The sequence below is a fragment of the Trachurus trachurus genome, assembly GCF_905171665.1.
Source record: "Trachurus trachurus genome assembly, chromosome: 9".
NCBI classification, from domain to species: domain Eukaryota; kingdom Metazoa; phylum Chordata; class Actinopteri; order Carangiformes; family Carangidae; genus Trachurus; species Trachurus trachurus.
The window spans coordinates 21772652-21794315 of NC_139895.1; the positions used below are offsets into that span (position 1 = coordinate 21772652).

The 21664-nt window shown below is 44.1% G+C and overlaps 3 protein-coding genes across 6 annotated transcripts in view; 1 reads left to right on the forward strand and 2 right to left on the reverse strand.

Annotated features, from left to right (window-relative positions):
• LOC310991429 (membrane-associated phosphatidylinositol transfer protein 2-like) overlaps positions 1-11911 on the forward strand; it is a 44345-nt gene extending 32434 nt beyond the window's left edge. Inside the window, exons 11-26 of one of the 4 annotated variants that reach the window (XM_083979128.1) lie at positions 56-245; positions 466-585; positions 695-909; positions 1042-1217; positions 1490-1660; positions 2723-2875; positions 3906-4070; positions 4982-5278; positions 5770-5918; positions 6026-6142; positions 6774-6890; positions 7019-7167; positions 7303-7452; positions 7583-7763; positions 7961-8089; positions 8324-11911. In XM_083979128.1, coding sequence (XP_083835254.1) covers positions 56-245; positions 466-585; positions 695-909; positions 1042-1217; positions 1490-1660; positions 2723-2875; positions 3906-4070; positions 4982-5278; positions 5770-5918; positions 6026-6142; positions 6774-6890; positions 7019-7167; positions 7303-7452; positions 7583-7763; positions 7961-8089; positions 8324-8707 — 2863 coding nt within the window. In that variant the 3' untranslated portion in view covers positions 8708-11911. The remainder of the gene's footprint in view (positions 1-55; positions 246-465; positions 586-694; positions 910-1041; positions 1218-1489; positions 1661-2722; positions 2876-3905; positions 4071-4981; positions 5279-5769; positions 5919-6025; positions 6143-6773; positions 6891-7018; positions 7168-7302; positions 7453-7582; positions 7764-7960; positions 8090-8323) is intronic. The other 3 variants (XM_083979130.1, XM_083979129.1, XM_083979131.1) reach the window with 3 other exon arrangements.
• A 172-nt stretch (positions 11912-12083) lies between these two features.
• On the reverse strand, positions 12084-14777 carry arl6ip4 (ADP-ribosylation factor-like 6 interacting protein 4). Its single transcript, XM_083978379.1, has 5 exons — positions 14529-14777; positions 14064-14423; positions 13146-13263; positions 12981-13050; positions 12084-12889 (listed from the first exon to the last, which is right to left on the reverse strand). The coding sequence occupies exons 1-5, from the start codon at positions 14686-14688 to the stop codon at positions 12833-12835; spliced, it is 765 nt and encodes a 254-aa protein (XP_083834505.1). The 5' UTR covers positions 14689-14777; the 3' UTR covers positions 12084-12832.
• Positions 14778-16802: 2025 nt separating this feature from the next.
• On the reverse strand, positions 16803-21013 carry mthfd2 (methylenetetrahydrofolate dehydrogenase (NADP+ dependent) 2, methenyltetrahydrofolate cyclohydrolase). The gene is made up of 8 exons (XM_083979495.1): positions 20801-21013; positions 18864-19048; positions 18617-18739; positions 18275-18427; positions 18084-18191; positions 17895-17987; positions 17650-17775; positions 16803-17552 (listed from the first exon to the last, which is right to left on the reverse strand). The coding sequence occupies exons 1-8, from the start codon at positions 20878-20880 to the stop codon at positions 17404-17406; spliced, it is 1017 nt and encodes a 338-aa protein (XP_083835621.1). The 5' UTR covers positions 20881-21013; the 3' UTR covers positions 16803-17403.
• Between the last annotated feature and the right edge of the window lie 651 nt (positions 21014-21664).

Genomic DNA, 21664 nt, shown 5'->3' on the forward strand with positions numbered 1-21664 from the left:
ATATGTTTGGGAGTTGATTTTTTCCGGGTTTTTTTTTTTTTGTCTTTTGCGGCAGCCTGAGCCCTTACAGCTATGATGAGAGTTGCCTGTCCAGCAGCCAGGACCACATCCCACTGGCAGCTCTGCCCCTCCTGGCAACATCTGCTCCACAGTACCAGGAGGCTGTGGCCACTGTCATCGCCAGAGCCAACCAGGTCTATGTCGATTTTATAAAGTCTCTGGACGGGTCTGCCTTCTCTGGTCAGGTCAGTTATCAGACAAGAAAATATGAGTACTGTTGAATTCTCTGATATAAACAGCTGAGGTTGTTTCTTTTTTGTCTTTTATTGTTATATTCAGTTTTCAGTTTTTATATTTTGGATGATTGAGCTCCAACTGGAGAAGGTGTTGCAACATAATTGGTCAACCTTAACTACAAGGCTCACATGTGTCATACATATTATTTCTGACCCTTGATGTCTCTAGGTATGCCTAATTGGGGACTGTGTTGGAGGAATCTTGGGATTTGATGCTCTGTGCAGCAGTAATCAGACAGTAAATGAAAGCCAAAATAGCAGTCGTAGGGGCAGTGTCGTCAGTGTACAGGTAAGAGACCACATTCAGTTAGATGCAACTATGATTAGTTTAGTCATTAGAATAAGATCATTTGTGGACATTTCCAAGTGGTGTTTCTTTTTTGTAATGGCGCCCACAGGATCAGGACCTCCTCTCTCCTGGCATCATTGTCAACAGCGGGCATGGGTCCTCTTCTCCAACCCTGGAGGGCAGCCGCCACCTCAGCCGTAGTAACATCGACATGCCTCGTGCCGGTGCAGGTGACGACACCAAGAGACAGCTGCCACGAAAGAGAAGTGACTCCTCCACCTATGAACTGGACACAATAAAGCAACACCAGGCCTTCCTGTCCAGGTGTGTTGTGTATGCTATGACAAAAAAACATACAAACGCAAACAAACAAGCCCTTGTTCCATTGTGTACTGTCAGAGTGTGGTTTATTCTGTCTAGTCTGTGCAAGGGAATGACTTTGTGCTGTCCTTCCAGCCTACACTCCAGTGTCTTGCGGAGTGATGCAGCTTCACGCAGGTCGAGCAGCAGCACTATGCTGGATGGAAGCTCCCTGGGGAAGTTTGACTTTGAGGTGTCTGACTTTTTCCTCTTTGGCTCTCCTCTGGGCTTGGTACTCGCCCTGAGAAAGACTGTCATTCCCATGCTGGATGGTAAGTGACTGTTTGCAATGGGTGTAATTAGTGGAAGCAAACATTGTTAATGTAGTTTATTTAACAGCTCAAACTTCCAAAAGTGGTTGCACCAGTATTGTGACTTTTAGGGTGCCAACCTTCAAATCACATTATCATACATTATTTATATCAAGTTTTGAGACACAATACCTACAGATAAGATATTGCATAACTTTTCCATTTGAATGAAATGTCCCTGCTTTAGGCTTCCCTCTCCTCTCTCATGTCTTTGGTTCACTTCCTCCCTCTAGTGGCCCAGCTGCGCCCTGCCTGTCAGCAGGTCTACAACCTGTTCCACCCAGCAGACCCCTCGGCCTCCCGTCTGGAGCCTCTGCTCGAGAGGAAATTTCACCTCCTGCCTCCCTTCAACGTGCCGCGTTACCAACGCTTTCCCCTTGGAGACGGAAACTCCGCCCTACTGGGTGAGCCCTCTGCCTGATGACATACGAAAGTCTCGTGTGTATCAATTCAATGAATATCCGATCATGACTTACAGTGTAGAATCACTGATGTTGTTCTGACTTGAATTCACATGCACAGACACAAATGTGGAAATTCCCTGTAATAAAATGGCTGTTTAATTTTCTTGCTTTAACTTAAGACCACATCAGCTGACACTTGAGACACTGTCTCATTTCCCATGGATGCATGCATGTAGACAACACATGGCTTGGAGATGCTTTAGCAGCACACTTTGAGTTCCTTCACACACAGAGTAAACAAAGAAAAATGAAACATTTTTCGACTGTTTGCGCTTCTATGTCTGTGAGGCAGTTTATTCATCTGAATGTGGTCATAGTCCCGCTGGTGGTTTCTGTTCAGACTGGTCATTATAGTAGAGTAACCCTTACAGCCCCCACCCCCACCCCTGCCCTTTTGACACATCTCTGTCTATGATTCCCCAAGAAAAAGGACACAGAAATGACCAAGCTAATGAGAAGAAAATTCTTTTGTAGGTTGAAATAGCATCAGACACTGAACCAGGAACCAGAGCTTATTAGAAAATGGCATAAGGGCTTATAAGAATTAAGTTATTTCTTAATGACTACAGGCCAGGTTTTGATGTGTCAGAGTCCTAAAAGTGACAGCTTCCATCAAATGAGCTGTCACTGAATATCCTCGGGTTTTCCTTGTGTTACTAATTAACAGTTTGTGGTATGAGCAGAGTTGTAAAGGCAAATTCAGTGCAAAAGAAGTCGAGACTAGCCGGTGTCAGGGTGTGTATAGTTTAAGAACAATTGTGATCTGACAGGATATGACTAAGAAGCAGTTCAAAGAAATGGGCTCGTCTAAGGGCTTGACTCTGCTTTCCTGTTTCATGTTCAGTTGTTCTTGCTTCATATGTTTTTGTGTCTTCCTTGTCTTCTTTCCTTCCTCCTCTCTTGGCCTCCTGTCCCCCCATATCTGTGTACCTGGCCTCTCTACCTCTAAAACCTCCCCCCTGACCTCTGCCCCCCCCTCTGCCCCTCCACCTCCCTCTATAGTGGAGACAGTCCAGAGCAACGCTCAGCTGCTACTTGACAGCGGGCCTCCCCTGTCCCTTCGCTGTCAGGAGACCATCAGTGAGACCTGCATCCCTGTGCCTGTGCTAAACTGGCAGGAGGGCTTCCTCAAAGCCACACCCGCCACTATGGAGTGTGTGTAGCCTCTCCCATTCACCTGCCTTCATCTGTCTGCACCCCACCCCCCACCCACTCACTGTGTTTCTTCTGTCTGTTTGTTCCATCGCTCCTGCTCCCACGTCCAAGTTGCTCAAATTTACATTAACCACATGTTCTTTCAGAGTATTCCCATCACTGTTGTTTCAAGACATTGAGGCAAACAGACAGATATACAGTATATACACCAAACATATCTAACCTAGCAGCATCCAGTCTTTGATCTAAATCACTCTGCATACGCATGTAGAGTATTTGGATTTTTGTCTTGCAACATTGTCATGGAAATACTTTTGAAAATAATCTGATCTGCATCTCATGTAGTGTTTTGTTATGCTGTTGCCGTCATATCTTCATGTTGCGTTCAGTCTTTGGAGAATGCAAGCATTTGTGTTTGTGCTGTGGTTTTAAAGCAAGGTTTTAGTGTGTCCGTGTCATTTCCATAATATCAGACTGTGGATGTAGAGAGAGAGTGTTTCTGCTGCCATTTGTATTTCAGAGACAAGTTTTAATGTGGAGATTGTGCTGCTTTTGATGTTGTGTTTGCACAGTGTTCTTGGAGGCCTAACTAACTATACATCCTGAATATACGTAGTGTGTACAGCTCCATGTCCCTCCTTGTGATAATGATCAGAGGCCATCTGATGTAATCAAAGGTCCAGCGCTATATCAAGAATTTCCACATGATAGCACTTGGTTATAAGTTAAATCTCACCTTCATCAGAGATACTAACACCCACATGGATGTGACAGATGTGGACGTTTGTGATTTTACATTCACTACGTGTTTTATGTATTCATATTCTTGTGTTTCCACTCGGTTGGTTACAGAAATCTGACCTTGGCCCCCATGTGGCCGCCTTGTGGTTTCACATGTCCTCTGAAACCATGGTGCCTGCCGTCATATTTCTCCCCTGCTACCCTAACTCACCCCCCCTCCTCCCAATCACTGTGAGCTCCCCTTACCTGTGTCTCTGTCTAATGGGATCTCCTTGTTTCGGCTCAATAGCGGATGTTGTTCAGTCTCATGGTGGTGTCTTCATGGACAGTTCGTACCCCTCATCCCCCGTAACGGGCCCCCTCTCCAGGGGCCAGCGGAGGGCCAGTGAGGTCAGCATTGCCAGCCAGGTCTCAGGAATGGCAGACAGTTACACTGCCACCAACATAGCCAACAGTAAGTGTTCGCAACACCAACCAGTGTCTCTCTCTCTCTTCCTTCCACTCACACAAACACTGATACTAGTTACTCTCCTTTTTTCGTTCAGTCCAGTTTTTCTCTATTATTCAGTCTAGTTTCTCCTCACTCATCTTTTCTCTCTCTCTCTCAATTCCATTACTCTGACTTCACACACACACACACACACACACACCCCACACTGAGCAGTCTAGTCAGCCAGGTAGACGATGAACATCCCGCTCCTTTTGCTACTCCTGCTCAGCCAGACTTAACACCTGCACTGAACGGCGATTCATGGAGGGCGTCCTGTCCATTTCCTGTCAAAAGTCCCGAGCAGAGTCTTGAAGAAGAGGAAGCTTAGTGTCACTTTCCACTGTCTGTCTGACTCTTATCCACTGTCTAAATGTAAATGCAATGGACGAGTGCTGCATTTATCTAACGTTGTAATGCATGTAGACACCTGCCTCCCTCAGCCATCCCTGCATCATCCTCTCTCCCTATTGCAATGTTTGCTGAGTGAGCCAGTACCGTACTCTGTTTCCTGTTTGTTTGGTTGTCCTCTGAAGTTGCCCCTCCCTCCCTCTCTTCTTTTTGTCACCTGGACATTTATTTCTACCTCACATTATTGTTGTGAACGCTGCTGTTGTTGACCTACAGTACAACTCTGGAGCTGAAACTAATCAGAAGATTGTCCACAGCATCGCCCTGTTTCACAACCTTAAGTGTTACTAACCTTTTTTTTTCTCCAGCTTTGACATTCACAATTCTCTTTAAGGCAGTTTACTGACACCGGACACATCCCAACATCATTCCTCACACTGCTCAAACTGTCATTAACTGTTTACATACCAACGTACATCAATTTTTTTTCATACGGTTTGTCTTTGTCTTTTGTTTTCTCCCCATAGCCAAATCATGCGAAATTAACCAATCCAAAAAGTTCAGCCTTTTGTCCCAACTCGCCCTATCGTCACAAAATAAATTCTTCCTGAAAAGTCCTCCTAAGTCCCGTAAGAAAAGAAAGGCCGGCCAGACCGCAGGATCACCTGAGGCCGATCCAGCGGCAGAGCTGGATGGTGACAGAGACTCACCGACCAGTGAAGGTCTGAGTCCCGTTGGTCAGTACGAGAACTGCCTGTCAGCCGGGCTGGACTGTGCTATATCTGATCTGGTCTCACTGGACTCCCAGGCTGAAGTGGACCAAGGTATATCTCTAAGGGATGGGACTACTGAAATCAACATGAGACTACGGGTCTTTTCTCTGTGCTGCTCTATACTCTGCAACAATCCCAAACACTTTTTTTCTGCTCTCCAATAAAGCCTCCTTTTCTCCTTTAATGTCGTTTCAAAACTGAATTCATAAAGATCTAATCACCCTCATGGATGAAATGATTGTGTAAGTCCAGATTTTGCTGCTTCCTTCCATGTCCATAATCTTTTCTCGTGCCTGTGCTAACATCAATAACCATCTTCAGTCGCTCATATACGTTCTAACTATTTTTCTGTTCTTGAATTCCAGCTCTTGATTTTCTTGTTAATAACAGATACAAATCCTTCCTTTCCCTCCTGTAGCTGAAGAACTACTTGGATCGGTGATGATTGTGGTTGAGGACTGAAATGATCTTTTTACTTTAGCCTTTCCACTTACAGTCTCATCTTACGTCTCTGCAACCTATTCACTCCGTTTCCATCACAGTTGCAGCACGTTGGTGGGGCACAAAGCGGTTGGACTTTGCCCTGTATTGCCCCGATGCTCTGACCGCTTTCCCCACAGTGGCTTTACCGCACCTCTTCCACGCGTCGTACTGGGAGTCCACTGATGTTGTATCTTTTCTCCTGAGACAGGTGAGTAAACGTTGTATTTCCTGTCATTCTTTATGGCCTGTTAATACCTAACCTGCAGGCAGGGAGTCCTCTTAAGAGATACGTAGTCACTGACATGTTCCTTGCAGGTCATGAGGCATGAAAACTCCAGCATCCTGGAGCTGGATGGGAAAGAAGTGTCTGAATTCACCCCGTCCAAACCTCGAGAGAAGTGGCTCCGCAAGAGGACTCATGTAAAGATCAGGGTAGGAATCGGATAAACAAATGGAGCCAGTGTCAGGGGGCTTTTTTTAATCTAATCTCTACACCCTGGATTCAAATCTGCAATTAAACTTTGGTATTTCTAACCAAACATCATCTGGTGTTAAAGGGGACATGTTATGGAAATATCACTATTTGAAGGCTCTTTAACATATATTTGGGTGTTTGTCTTGCCTTTCGACCCCCAAAATGTGAGATTTGACAAAATAAATCTCTAATGTTCAGGCTCCCGAGGTTGAAATCGACGTGGTTTTACAAGCTGTTCCCTCAGTGGTCTTCCAATTATGTAACTAGGATTCGAATTTGCATAATCCCACCCCTACCTGGGACCAGTAGAAGGGGCGGGGCAAGCAGTGGTTCATTTGCATTTAAAGGGACAGGCACTGAAACCAGCCGTTCTGATCAGGGCTGTTTTGAGAGGATGAGAAGAGAGCTGTGATGTTTGATCCTTGGGGTATTTTGACTGAAGCATGTCACAGACATGTCTTTAAGACACCTGGGAACTGTTTTAATTTGTGGAAAGGGGGCATAATATGTCTCCTTTAAAAAATATATTGAAAAAGAAGCATCAGTAAATGTGTTTATAACTGTGTCTTTCTTTCACTCCTTTGACAGAACGTCACGGCCAACCACCGGGTGAACGACGCCGTCTTCACCGAGGACAGCCAGCAGGTTGTGACAGGCCGCTTCATGTACGGCCCCCTGGACATGGTCACCTTGGCCGGGGAGAAGGTGACCTCTCGTTGCTCATCACTTGTAGTAGCACGCACTAGTGTCGGCATCGCCTGTGTCATTTATAGTTGTGCTAGTCTTTTCTGTTGCTAAGGTGTTGTTTGTTTTTGTTTTTCAATCCTGTCCAGGTCGACCTCCACATCATGACCCAGCCCCCATCAGGAGAATGGGTGTACTTTAACACAGAGGTGACCAACAGCAGTGGCCGTGTGTCTTTCATCATCCCAGAAGACAAACGTCTGGGCATCGGAGTCTACCCAGTTAAAATGGTTGTTAGGTGGGATTTAGTTTGGTGCTTTTCAATAACCCAACCCTAATGGTGTTAATTATTCAAGCTCTCTGTGTGTTTTAAAAGGTGAATTTAAATCTTTGTCTTTACATTTTCTTACGCTGTGTGCTTTTTATTCTCTAGGGGTGACCACACATTTGCGGACAGCTACCTGACAGTTATTCCACGTGGAACAGAGTTTGTCGTATTCAGTATTGACGGGTCTTTTGCCGCCAGCGTGTCAATAATGGGCAGTGACCCCAAAGTGCGGGCAGGAGCTGTGGACGTTGTCAGGTACCTACCTCGCTGCTCCCTCTTCTCTGTCCTCCGTTTTGAAACAAGAGTTCATTTCAGATTTTAGTCCACAAGCACGTGGTGTTGTTATTTATGTCTTGGTATATTCTCCTGTTGCTCCTCATCTCAGGCACTGGCAGGATTTAGGCTATCTGATCATCTACGTGACAGGACGTCCAGACATGCAGAAGCAGCGGGTCGTGGCTTGGTTGTCTCAGCACAACTTCCCTCATGGCATTGTCTCCTTCTGTGACGGTTTGGTCCACGACCCGCTCAGACACAAGGCCAACTTCCTCAAGACCTTGACCGAGGTCAGACTTATAGGGACACAAAAGGAAGACTGTGGGGGATGGGGGAGGGGTTTGATCTTTGTAGAATTAATAAAGACTGCTGTTATGGGGTGATAAACAATAATGTTGACATGGTTGTACTATGTGAGACGTATTTACTCAGTGGTTAACACGGATCCGATGTCAAACAGCTCTTTTCTTCATTTGACTGATTCCAGGCTCACATGAAGATATTCGCTGGCTATGGATCTAGCAAAGACATCTCTGTCTACACCTCCATTGGCCTCCCTGCCTCCCAAATATATATTGTTGGGAGACCCTCCAAGAAGATGCAGCACCAGTGTCAGGTAACATTTGGTCATTTCATGCACAACTTGGTAGTTCTTGCTAAATAAACAGCCCATTGTTTCATTTCAAGAAGAATGAATAACCAAAATCATGTAACGCTGGTCTGTCCTATAATAATACTGACAAAGAATAATAGTTTTAAATGGCTGAAACCATATTGACTAAACTCAGGATGTAAAAGCGGCTGTTCCTTCGTGGCTGACGGTGTGCTCTGCTCTGGTCCATCTCAACAGTTCATCACAGAGGGATATGCAGCTCATTTGTCTCAGCTGGAGTACAACCACCGCTCTCGGCCAGCCAAGTCCAGCAGCGCACGCATGGTGCTACGTAAAGGCAGCTTCGGCCTGGGCGCAAACAGCGACTTCCTGAGGAAGAGGAACCACCTGCTGCGCACAATCTCCTCCCAGCCGGCTCCCAGCTCCCCGACCGGCAGCATCCACAACAGACCGGAGCGCACGCAGAGCCAATCAGACAGCGAACGGCTGGAGCGGGAGCGTCTGGAGCGCGCTCACGGCCACAGCCAGGGAGCAACCCAGCGTAGCATGAGCATCACGGCGAGCTGCTGGGGCCGCAGCAGCAGCACCAAGCTGGAACCAGGAGTTCTCAGCCCAAAGTAGGATTAGAGAGACGTTTGGAAGAGTGACTTATAGAAACAGTGGTGAGGAAGAGACAATTGGAAAAGAGTGAAAAACAGTTGGCCTGCACCAGATGGGTTAAAATAGGTGCTATAAAACCACTCTTTATAAAACTAATGCCAGTCACATTTATGGACAGAAGCTATGGCTGTTATTTATTATAAAACACACACACACACACACACACCTTGACAGGCATTTCAAGAAGCATCTTCCTGAAACAGGAACATGCACACAAGCAGACCTAGGTAATATTGTAGGAATCCAGACCGTTTTTACTGTTTAGTAAATATTTATCTTGAATACAAGGTCGGATTTCGTCCTAAAACAGGCTTTTAGATGGGAGATGGTTACACATAACGTAAACTCATGCTGTATACTGCAGCAGACAACACAGAGTGGTTACACACAGTTTGTATCAGGTCCACGTTCTGATACGGCACTGCTGCAGCTGACTGCTGTGGCCACTGCAAGCACAACAGTTACCATAGAGATAAACTTTGTGAATAATGGTTTTAAAGCTACGGCCTTTTCATGCGATAATCAGATAAGTTGTAGTCTGAAAGGAGAGTGAAGAATCAGCTCAAACTGAACTGAGTGTGTTTGTTTTTCCGGGTGCGGCCACGCAAACAAGTCACTAAGAAGTTTTTCATCACCGTCTATCAACAATACAGAGCAATGTTTAGGTGACTAATAAACCAGCTAGAAGAGATTTGATCAGGAGCTGTCGCTTACTGCATATATACTTCTACAATTTGTAAACTGCAGTGACTAAACAACGTTGCTCCATGCATACAGCCCAGTTTTGCTTATTTTCTAGTCGTCCCTTGGACCAAAGAACCATCCGAATATCACATGAAGCAAACTACAAAATTACCCTTTAACAATGGTTGCAGCTGAAACTGTTCCTGGATTTTGTATAGCATTTCACCACATGACATACTGCGCTGCTGTAACTTCCTAAATACGCAATGTATGACTCTGCTATAGGGAAATCTCCTGATACTGTACGGTTTAATGTGCCAAAGTAAACAGTATAGAATGATATGCTGTACATGAACAGAGAGGAAAGGATTATGGTCTCCTGTGTAAAAAAAAAGAAAATGGAATAGATTGTGTAAGTATGTAGTTGAATGCCTTAACAAGGCTTGTACATAGTTGTTTTATTACAGTGCAGATCTGGTATCTGGTCCAATGAAGACCAGTTTCAAGTGTCTTCTTTCCTCTAGGGGTAAACACCACCTCATTCAGGATACACTTTATTGATTGATAATGATAATTATTGTTATTTAAGATATATATAGATATTTTAAAATGTATTGATTTTGTGAACAAAATGTGTTTTAAGATTACTTTAGCTATGTTGTGTTTTTCTTTTGTTTTGTTTTTTGTTTTCTTCAAACTTCGGTTGCAGCAGCCAAAACTCAAAAAGTCTTTGCCTGGCACAGTATTGTATTTTTGTTATTTTATCTTGCAGATCACCAGAATTGTATCAACAGAAATGCTATCTTGTGTCATATATTGTATGTTTGTTATTATCTATTTTGGAAATTTGGGATATGGCTTCTCTCTGGTTATCCCTAAGCTGTAAATGAGGCATTGAATGTGCTGATAGATAACCCTCCCTAGGTTAAGGTCTCTTTCTCTGTTCGCTGCGCCGTCTGAGGAAGAACAATCTGCAAATTGTAAATTCTGTACAATATGCTGTCAGAAGTAGGAACACAGAGCTAAGACTTACTTTATGCTGTTGGCCATTGATTTCTGATTTATTCATTCAAAACGATGGTTATTTGTCCCTCCTAATAGGCATGAGCTGACTGTAATGGACCAACATGGGCTCAAACATAAGGGGAAATGTGCAATATTACTCCACCACACCACAAGATCAAACGGACTGTTGAAGAAATGTCACGGTGCATTGACAATCAGTTGACCAGGCACATACTCTTCAGGCGTCAAGTTGCAGACAGTATCTCAGCATGTCTCTGCGCCACACAAACACACAGTTACACCCATTTTACCGAGTGGAAATTTCTCACAATGAAGTGCCACTGACCTGATACTGGTATGGGACATTACAGTGGGTTTTTCTTCTGTGGACACATGCTGTTTTTGTTGTGGTGTTTCCATTCTAACACATGGTTATCTGAATCCATCGCAAAAAAGGAACAGCTGATTAGACCCACCTAGCTAATATACAGTATATATCATGTAGTCTAAGACAACAGCACTGCAATAAAACCTGCTGTTATGAAGTTCATGATGTTCAGTATTTGTTGGAACTCTTCAGAGAAGTGCTCTTTCAAATTAAAGGTCTTTGTGGAGGCTGCGGGTCGTGGTGCCATTGAAATGTGTTATAATTTCTAAAATTTAGTCCACTACACAAGTCGGTGAGAGTTGACTAAATAGAGCAAAGGTACCTGCAGTGCGACCTCCCTAGTGTGGGCTATCAGCGTACCTCATGTTGCACCACTCTCCCTCTGCATTTCCTTCCACGATGCGGCTTTAAGCCATATAAACTCTTAGTGAAGCTGCTGTTTAAGTAGCGGCTATTTGTGCATTTATAGTTATTAGAAAAAACGTAAAGGCAACAGAGCAAAACATGCTCTCTTGTCAAGTTGGCAATCTATGAACCATATTTCCTTCCTTGCAGATCTGAATTGCCTGGATATTAAGATCCAGAGAATGTAAAGACGAAGCGCTGCGATTATCTGAGGAGTTTGGATACGTCTGCTTGCTTCGAACCTGCTTTTTACACTTTTATCAGAGGCCTTACACGTCCCTATTCTGCCTTACATTCACCGTCGTGTTGTGAGGCCTAGATTGAACGCTGCTCACACCCAAAATTGACTTCATGAAAAAGAATAGACTGTTTGTGTGGACTTTGCGGAAATAGGAAAAGGCCATATTTTCTATTTTTCAAAAAAAAAAAGGGGGGGGGGGGGAGGCTTTTTGTGTTCTCTTTAAAGAAAATGCACAAAGAGGAAACCTGTTTGACATTTCACAAATATTAGGCAATCCATCACTGTCGGAAGCTCTGTTCCCCGGGTCAAAGCAATGCCACAAGTCTTTCATCACCTGTTCACTTTCACATGCTGTATATATACAACATACCTTAGTAAATTAAGCTTGGGAAATATTTTCATTGTACAGGGTGTGTATCTTGTAGGTTTTGGATAACTTCATTTTACCCATTTCCTTGTGTTTTTATGTACAGTGTATAAAGAATATATAAAGAACAATGAAGTAATTCTGGCCTTTTTTCCATGCATGAGTGATAATATCATCATGAAGAATAATGTCGTTCAGCTTGGTCAGTCTCTTCAGAAAACAGCGTTCAGAGTCATTTCAGTTCACACAAACTGTTTTATTTAGCTGAGATCAGTTCACACAAATGTAGACTGAAAATGTGAGATTTAAAAGGTGAGAACACATCTTCAGAGTGGGTGTGGAATATGTAGCCAAATTACAAAAAAGAAGAAAAAAAAGTTTGTGTTGTCACAGAGGACAGTGAACACTTGAAATCAGCTTCTTATTGTGGTCGACAACACGTGGACATTATGCAACAAAGAATGAGCTCATTGCAAATACAGAAACCATTTGAATGCAGCCACATCCCCTGAATATCAATCATTCATCCTGAGATGGGAGTTCATTTAAGACTCATTGTTCTGGAAAGTTGGAGAGAGTGGAAAAAACTGCAATGCTGTAAACCAAGCACATAATGAATATGCATGGATCAGTGTAAACACGGCTGTGCAAGACTATTAGCGACATCAGCTCCTGCTCCTTTATAGATGTCAGTGAACTCGCCACATGTGAAAATTCACCATGAGTGGTCTGCTTCTCTTTGCATCTCCACAGTGACAGGAGAGAGTGACTGATCTGGACTGAACTCGGTGTACATGAGAGTTCATGTCTCTGTTGCTCCGGACATTCACTACAGTCATACAGTTCAATTACTGGCTAATCGTTCGTACAAAATTAAAAATATACTGAAAAATCACGAGTGCCTCCTTGCACTGTCAGGATCAGCATCTGGGCGGCTTCTTCTTGAGGAAGGTAGTTTCATCCTTGGTAAAGCTACTCCAGAGACGACTGCATCTTTTACCGGTTAGTTCCCAGTTTTCTCTGGAAGGCGTTCCCGTCTCCCTTGGTGGCCTGCTGTGGGACGAACACATGTTGTTCACTGTTGGTGCCCAGATCATTTGCTTTGCTCATTTCACAAAGTTACAGCTCAGGTGGTTTCCCTTACCTTGTTGATGTCTTTGTGTTTTTCTCGGCTGACGATCTCCTCTATGATCTCTCCCTCTCCTCTCACCAATCTAGAGGAAAGTAGAAGAAGATTTTTTTTAAAACAAGTACATGGAGTAGCTCAGTCTTGTTCTTTGGTGTGTGTGCTCTGTTAGCTCTGCCGCACCTGGTCCGTCCGGTTTCGGGGTCCACCACCCTGCGGATCACACTCTGCCTGGCCTCGTACTCCTCTTTAGTGAGAGGCCTCTTGGTGGAGAGCCGGGCCTTCTGCTCGTCTGTCATGACTGCAGAGGGAAACAAAACGTAATGCACCTGCATCTCACTCAGGTGGAAATATAGTGTTAATATCATCTCTTATGATGACGGTTTATCATTTACACTTAAGTATCAGATATGCTTCATCACAATTGTTGGTTTTTATATCATTTTTTTCTGAGATGATCCTGGAATAATTGGGCGAAACATTTGTGGAGGAGTGGCTCCCAGCTGATGACCCTGCAGTCTGCACAATGTTTGAGGTTGAGGTGCAACAGGCAGAAATGCCAAGCAGGTAGAATCACCTGTGCTCACACCTGGCTCAATGTGATTGGGTGCATAAAATCTGGTGTTTACACATGTGAAACAAAATTACTGTGAGTTATTTTAGTTTGAAACGGTTTCTCATTTGATTTCTCAAAAATATATCATAGTATCATGATATATGCTGACACTGTGATTACACAAAACAAAAAGGACCGTAAAGAAAAAACCCAATAGAGACAGAAAAAGTCCACAAAGAGACATAAAACGAACCCGGAGAAAACGACTAGAACGACGGAGCAGAGCTGTGAGCTGCAGGAGAGCGTTTTGGAGTTGTAGGATTGTGTATTTGATGAGTTTGATGAGGGAAACCAAGAAATCCCATTAGCCTCCGTAGCGTAGCTCTGAACAGCTCACGGCTCTGCTCCGCCGTTCTAAAAACAGCTTGCACCGACAATTAAAGGTAACGAACCTACTGCTGTGACTATAGGGATTATGGCAATGGGCCAATTTGCTAAAATGTTTAACTATCCCTTCAAACAGCAGCGTAAAGTAAATGTCCCACCAGGTCCGAGCTCCACCGCCCCCTCGTCGCTCTGCCACACCTCCAGGTAAGAGGGTCGTAAGAGGCTCTCGGCTGCTGGACCGGAGGACGGAAGACCCGCCGCCGCTACCGCCGCCGCCTTCTTCCTCTTCTCCTCCTTATTCTTCAGCTTCTCTTTCTTCTTTTTCTCCTTTTTCTCCTTTTTCTTTAGTTTCTTCAACTTCGCCTTCTTCTTTTTCCCCTTCTTTTTCTTGGCTTTGCTTTTCTTCTTCTTCGCCCTCTCATCGCTGGACGAGGACGAGGATGACGAAGAGGAGGAGGAGGTGGAGGAGGAAGAAGAGGAGCTTCTCTTTCTGCGCTTCTTTCTTTGAGTTTTCACATCTGATGGAGAAGAAACAGAGAAAAAGGTTCAACACAGTTTTTTTCTGTGATGATAAAAACCAATAACAACAACAACAACCTCAATCATTTGTTTCTAATCCCAACCTTGGCTCTTGTGTGCGCCTTTCTTCTCCGACCTGCTCCTGCTCCTGCTCCTGCTGCTGGACGAGGAGGAGGAGGAGGAGGAAGAGGAGGAGGACCGTCTGCGTCTCTTCTTCCTCTTCTTCTCTCCGTCGGCTCTGTCACGAGATCTGCTGCGATCCATCGCCACCGAAACCCAAACCACACCGAGACAAAACCCCGCTGGAGAGACGCTGCTGCACGGTCATAAACAGTCCGCAGCCATAGAGGACTGGTGCGTCTGCGGAAGTGTGCTCGTCCTCTATTTACCGCCGTCGGGAAACACGTCGTTAAGGTTCCTAGTTCCTACCTGGAGTCAGATTGTGCTCATTTGAAGTCCTGCAGATCTTTTTCTCAAATAAATGCAGCAATTACATAGTACAAGTTTAATTCAGTAATTTTCTTGATATTTTACAAGTATATAAAGTGCACAATAAAGATAAATAAATATTAAATAAATAAATGAGGTGCTTTATTCAAGTAAGGTATTAGTATTGAAATGAACTTTAACTACCAAAAGTAGAAGAACTGATTTTACTGAAACATGACATACCAAAGTATTTATTACAATATTGGATTATAACTATTGTTGCATTAACTCTTATGTTGTTGCTGGTAAATGGTTATAATGTGAACTACTTTCAGTGCACAGTTCACATTATATACATTATACATACATACATTGCTTGGTAGATCTAAAATAATGCTAATAACTGCTATTAATTTGTTTCATTTGTTGTTCAATTCATAAAGACTTTCCTCACAAATAATGTGAAATATTAGCATTTCATAGAATTCAGTATATATATAACCCTATCTCATGCAACGATCCCTGGATTACGATAGATGACAGGGGAAGGTGATTGGACCTGTGGAGCTGTCCCTCACACACCCCACACTACACATATCACCCTCCTGAGTGCATGCTGTGTGTGTGTGTGTGTGTGTGTGTGTGTGTGTGTGTGTGTGTGTGTGTGTGTGTGTGTGTGTGTGTGTGTGTGTGTGTGTGTGTGTGTGAACCCTGTATCAGGGGATGGGTGTAATCTTGACTCTTGCAGAGAGACCAGAGGCGACCTGATAAACCAATGAGCAGTCTCTACCACTCTGTGGACAGTGGCTGTGCAGCTCCCATGTCACAGAGTGATGCCGCTGGTCGAGGAGAAGCTCCTGTGGAGCTGCTGAGGATCCTGTAAGCCATGTTGAATTCTCCAGGTCACATAGGTTCACATAGTTCACGACCAGCTGGGTGATGTTACATGTCCTGGTCAGGTCATCACCGATGCGGACCCACAGGAATTTAAACCTGGTGAACCTCTCCACCACTGTTGAGTTGACTCTCCTTCAGCCTTATCTGTGTTGAGAGGGAGGTTATTGTTGTCACACAATGTCACTAGACCGCTCCCTTGTATGACGTTTCATCACCCACAGCGATCAGACCAATGACTGTGGTGTTGTCAGAAAACTTCTGAGTAGAGCTATCCATGTGCGAGGTTATACTGTGATAGGTGAATAGTGTGTACAGCATAGGGACACGTGACACGTCCATGTGGGGTGCCAGTGTTCATCATCACATCATTGGAGGTTAGACTTCCAAATTATGTGGCAGTTTGCCTGTGTGTGGGGTTCAGACCAAGGTTGTTTGTGAGTTGTTTATTCCCACAGCGCCAGAGGAAAAGACAAAGGCCTGTGCAGCTACTTGTCATGAGGTCGGCTGAGGACTTTAGAGTGACCTAAAAGAAAGGTCACCGTGTGTCAAATGAAACTGGCCTTTGCATGAAAGATAGACATTTGTCCCCTAAATAGTTCAATGTGCATCACATATTTAGATTGCACTAATCATTGAGTATTGTTGTCCATGTCAAGCTAAAGTGGGTCAGTGAGCTGAAGGAATGGAGTGATATAACTGTGGGGAATCTTTTTTCTTTTGATGGGACTCTAAAGAGACGGTCGGTTTGTGATGCAGGATACGATTTGTAAAAGGAGGATCATGGTGTAAAATAAAATGTCTGGTAAGATTGAAATGGAAAAATGTAGTCATGGACTCATAGAGTCCTGACATTGTTATGATGCCTTCATAATGCCAATTACACAACCAGGATGAGAGGATGAAGACAGGAATAGATGGTTATCTGAAACTGGTGCTATGAGACCATCATTTATAATGACAGTGCCTGAGAAGTGAGTTAGAGTTAGAACATGTGCATAAAGGTTTAGGGTACAAAATAATTCAGAACAAGACAGGCACAACCAGCAGCAATGTGAGAACATAGTTGTAATATTTATTTCAAAGTTTTTTTACAAAGGCAATTGTGAATCTTTAAAGCTTGTATATTGAAAAACATACTTGTTCCTGATAATATTAGCCCTTATCACTCTTGACACATGAGGCTAAACTAACAGAAAATAAAATAAGATATAAAACAGGCTTCACGCAGTCTGCCTTAAATGCTCACCAGATTTGAGTTAAATACTGTAACATGTCTCCATTCATGTTTTTAAATATTACCTTAGTGTAGCAATAAATAAAACAACCTCTCAAGATTCTTCAAAATCTTCAAAAAAAACTTACAGAAATACATTGTAAATGATAAATACTGAGAACCATGTTACACACAACATGCAGCTGCATGAGTGAATGTAACAGTCTAAACATGGCTGGACTTGAAGTTAGGAAAGGTTAAAGATGTCAGCAGAAACGGAGGCTTAAAGCTATCATCTTCCCAGTCCATGTGCAAGGAGAGCTCATCATGTTGCTCCCAGTCAAGAAAAAAAGAAAAAAAAAAAGAAAGAGGGGGCGGGTGGGGTGGGTGGTAGTGTTGGAGTGGAATGTGTCACTGTTGCTGGGGTTTGCACCAGGTCTTTAAGACGCAGCCGCCATGCGGATCCTCTCTGGGGGAAAGAGCAGAACGTTCTTCGCTGCTTTGATAGTGTTCTTCATGAGCATCGCCACCGTCATGGGCCCCACGCCTCCGGGCACGGGAGTGATGAAGCCGGCCTTCTGTCTCACGCCTGAACATGGACAGAAAAGGAACGATGTTAACAGAAACCTGAGGACAAACAGCCAAAAGACCAGCTCACTGCAGAAATCTCCATTGTCCAGCCTTACCTTCAAAATCCACGTCTCCAACCAGTCTGCTCTTCCCAGTCACCGGGTCCTGCACTCGGTTTATTCCAACGTCTATCACCGCTGCTCCCTCTTTAATCATGTCCGCGGTAATAAGGTTTGGGATCCCTAACAGCACAGCAACGCGGTACAGTTAGACAACAGAAACAGCTCGGTCTGATCAACAGATTTGAGCTCTAAACAGGTCAGTAATAGTCAAAAACAGGCGGACACAAAGAGACACAAACCTGCAGCAGCCACAATGATATCAGCGATTTGAGTGTGTTGGCGAAGTTGCTCCTTTGGAGTGTAACGGTGAGAAATGGTGACCGTGGCATCACCTGCAACGAAACTAAGGTTTAGTTTGGATACTTTGAACTCCCCTTGCTTATGCAGGTTATGCAATAATGCACACACATAAATGCCACACAACCTACCTCCGGGTCTCTCGTGACGGCCGTCTGTATGCAGTAACATGGCGATGGGCATGCCCACATTCTTGGAGCGTCCCGCAACCACAACATTCTTCCCGAGGGTGGGAATACCTGTAAGGTGAGGTATTAAGGTCAGACTCGTCGTTCAGCAGCAGCTCGACATTTACAGCAAGTTAAGCTCCTTTTCCTGTTACCTGTACGTTTAATTATTTCCCAGACTCCCCACGGCGTGGCAGGAAGCATGGTGGACTGATCCAGGCACATGCGACCGACGTTGACCACGTGGAAGCCGTCGACGTCCTTGGTGGGGGAAACCGCGTTACAGATTGTGCGCTCATCGATGTGGTCTGCAAAAGGAAGAGAACAAAGTTACAGTCAGGACAAGAACATGTCAAATATTTTGTTCAAATGCAGCCTACGAGATGATAACCCAGACAGAGACAGACCTATACTTGACTCAGATTCAATATTTAACCATGATTTAACACAAAGACAGATGTATAATTCTCGACACGCATCCCACTGTTTCTCTGTACCTGGGAGAGGCAGTTGGACCAGCAGGCCGTCCACACGATGGTCTGTGTTGAGTTTGTAGATCAGGTCCAATAACTCCTCCTCACTGATGTCTGAATGCTTGAGAATCGTCTCGCTGGAGATTCCTGTGGGAGGTGGAAGTGAGAAAACAACTCAAGGCTCGAGGAAGCGTTTTGTTCTCTTGTGATTTGTATTGTAGAATCGCCCGTGTTTACATGAGGATCGTGCGAGCGTTTGTCTTTCACTCACCGACATCAGCGGCGGCACGTGTCTTGTTCAGGACGTAGGAGTGACTGGCGGGGTTGTCTCCTACGAGGACCACGCTCAGATGGGGTCTCCTGTGGCCGGCTATAACCCAGCTCTCCACGTCGGCCCGGGCCTCCTCTCGGATCTGCCGTGCTAGTTTCTTTCCTGAGATGACCACTGCCTCCTGCCTGAGCGTTAGTGCAAACAAAAAACACTGAGGTCAGAGCACAAATAAATACAACTTTACATATTAACAAGTTATGGTTATTCACATAGACAAAAGAAATACAAGCTCTGTATAGGGTCCAACCAGAATATTGTTTTTAAAACTCAAGCTAATTATCTTGGCTCTTTTACAGATAATTTTTTCTGACTTGATTATTGGAATAACGTTTAATTTATAACATTTATGTTAAATCGACTTCTGCTGAATCTTGTCTCTTTGATTGCTTCTGAACAGGACTTTTGACACCAGAGACCTGTAATCAATCTCAAGCATCTACCCTGGACAAGCACCAATTCTTGTCACTAAAATTAGAGCCCACACCTCTCCACCTGACTGAGCCATGTGTTTGTCAGCACTTGTACCATAATATCACGGTGTTTTCAGCCCCAATGTTGGAGTACAGAAACTAAAAGAGCAGCCTAAAGAAGTGCACTTCCCCCCCCCCCCAAGTTTGTACTGTAGGGTGCAGCATTGTTTACTGTGTAATTATATGGGCAGGTTTGAGCTGCTTTATCCAAACAAAAGCGTCAGGATAGTTTTCTGTTATATAACGATAATTACAGAAAGCAGTTAGCTAATAACTGAAGAGTAATGAGCCATCAACAGTGATGTAACAATCCCTTTCACTGTGCCATAACTGATTAAACCTCACAGAAAAGTGTCACATCTTTGAGGAAAACGGGGTGAGGCCAAGGGGCTAGTGTACCACATCCCATAGAAAATGTGTCAGGACTGTAGAGTGGCAAAATACCATTTATTCCCATATGAATTTAAATACACAAGAAGAGAAAGGAGATAATCTCTTTATATCCATGATCCACTTCAGAGTGAAGTTGTCTTTTTGTCTTGTTTTGTTGTTGCACTATTTTTCTAAGGTGCTTTATTCTTCTGTTTAAAATAAAGCGTGATAAATTTGTGTTGAATAAAAATCACCTTGTCTCAAAAGAATACATATCTATCAGATCTAATTTATGGATGCTTTAATTTATATTGTAATGTCTGTGTGTGTGTAATAAATCATGCACAACGTGTCACTCTTTAAATTATCTATCTTGTGACTGTGGGGCTGCAAATCATGTGCAGACTCCACACGAGATTTGTCGTCTTTGAGACATTAGTATCTCAGTCATGCTGCACTCAGCATGTTTCCAATCAATACCTGCACGGGATACAGCAGACACGTTATCAGCCTTGATTTCTTGTATTTAATTATGTTTTTATCCATTTAAAGTAACCTCACGTCACCTAGGTTATCTTGGTTCAAATGCATGTGCATGTCATTTCCCTGTGCATACAGTACATCAGCACCTCGGCCTCCAGCTGAAACCTGGCTCCTCTGACAACAGGGTGCAAGTACTCAGACCGATTTCATCAGCCAGCTTCCCTGCAACGTTACCGGCACGACGCTAGGGGCGCGCTTTAATGTGACCAAATGCGGACATTTAGTACAACACAATCAAACAAAACCACACAAATTCAACGCGCCACCTTATTCACGTGTACACAATGTTAAACAAGCGGGCAACAAAAAAAATAAAATATACACGTTTTTCATAGTTATAAATCTCAATTCTCTCTCATGGTGGAGAAGAGGCGCCGAGCATGTCGTGGAAGTGCTATATGTGCAGTATGTACCATTACCACTTGTGGTGAAATAAAACCATCCCTCCATTGAAATTGAAGGTTTAAAATGCTGGTGCTCATTCGTACTCACCTCGGGGCGGACGTGTGCAGTTTACAGACTTGGTGCTGGGTGTGTTGGCACAGTTTCCTGAGAGTCCTGAGCGCTGCCATCCTAGCCGGCTGAGAGAAGCAGAGACGCCGCAGCCGATTACGAAACACACACACACACACACACACACCACTTCCACCCGGAGGCTGACAGAGCGACGTCTGTGCGGGGGGAAGCGGAGCAGGGCAGGCTTTAAAGCCCTGCCCCCGCTGCTCACGCATGGTGCCTGCGTCACTGCTTTCTGCTGCCACACCTCTACTGCACACATATTACATTACTGTGTCTGCATGTTTCCACTGAAAGAGACCAGAGTGGCCCCACACAGCCGCGGGGGGACTGATAATATCCACATACTATACCGTACACACATACAGCGATTACATAAGTATTAGAAAACTATTATTGTGCAGACAGGCTGGAGTGGTTCCTGTCAGTTTTTCAGAAAAGTACCTACTTCACAACAGACACGTGTGGCTTTAAGACGACTAAAACATCAGTGTATATTCACATAGAGATCTGATTTTTTTTTTTTTAATTGTGGACCCAGGAAGAATACTCGCTGCTGAGGCAGTGCCTAATGGGGATCTATAGATGGGGATCTAACAGATAAAGAAAAACAAGGGGCCGACTGAAGTTTAAGATAAATATGAGCATTAATGTGACTTTATTACACAGTCTACGGTGTGTGCGTGAAGTGTGTGGATGGACGAATGGTTTTTGAGTAACTTTTACAAAGTAAAAACAAAGCAAAGCAGTTGTCTGCCTAGTCTCGATGAGTTGTAGTCACTGTAGTACAGTCTGCCTGCCACTTGGTGTTGTAGTACCGCTGTGTGGCCGGCAGGGGGC

Bases quoted from the DNA above. Each gene is read 5' to 3' on its own strand.
- arl6ip4 (XM_083978379.1), bottom strand. From the start codon at position 14,688: ATGGATCGCAGCAGATCTCGTGACAGAGCCGACGGAGAGAAGAAGAGG. The intron at 14,424-14,528 runs GTTGGGATTAGA...CTTCTCCATCAG, and splicing joins AGGCGCACACAAGAGCCAAG to ATGTGAAAACTCAAAGAAAG. The intron at 13,264-14,063 runs GTGGGACATTTA...TTCCCTCTGCAG, and splicing joins GGCGGTGGAGCTCGGACCTG to TCATGACAGACGAGCAGAAG.
- mthfd2 (XM_083979495.1), bottom strand. From the start codon at position 20,880: ATGGCAGCGCTCAGGACTCTCAGGAAACTGTGCCAACACACCCAGCAC. The intron at 19,049-20,800 runs GTGAGTACGAAT...ACTAACGCTCAG, and splicing joins CTGCACACGTCCGCCCCGAG to GCAGGAGGCAGTGGTCATCT. The intron at 17,988-18,083 runs GTAGGTTGTGTG...GTTTCGTTGCAG, and splicing joins CCGTCACGAGAGACCCGGAG to GTGATGCCACGGTCACCATT.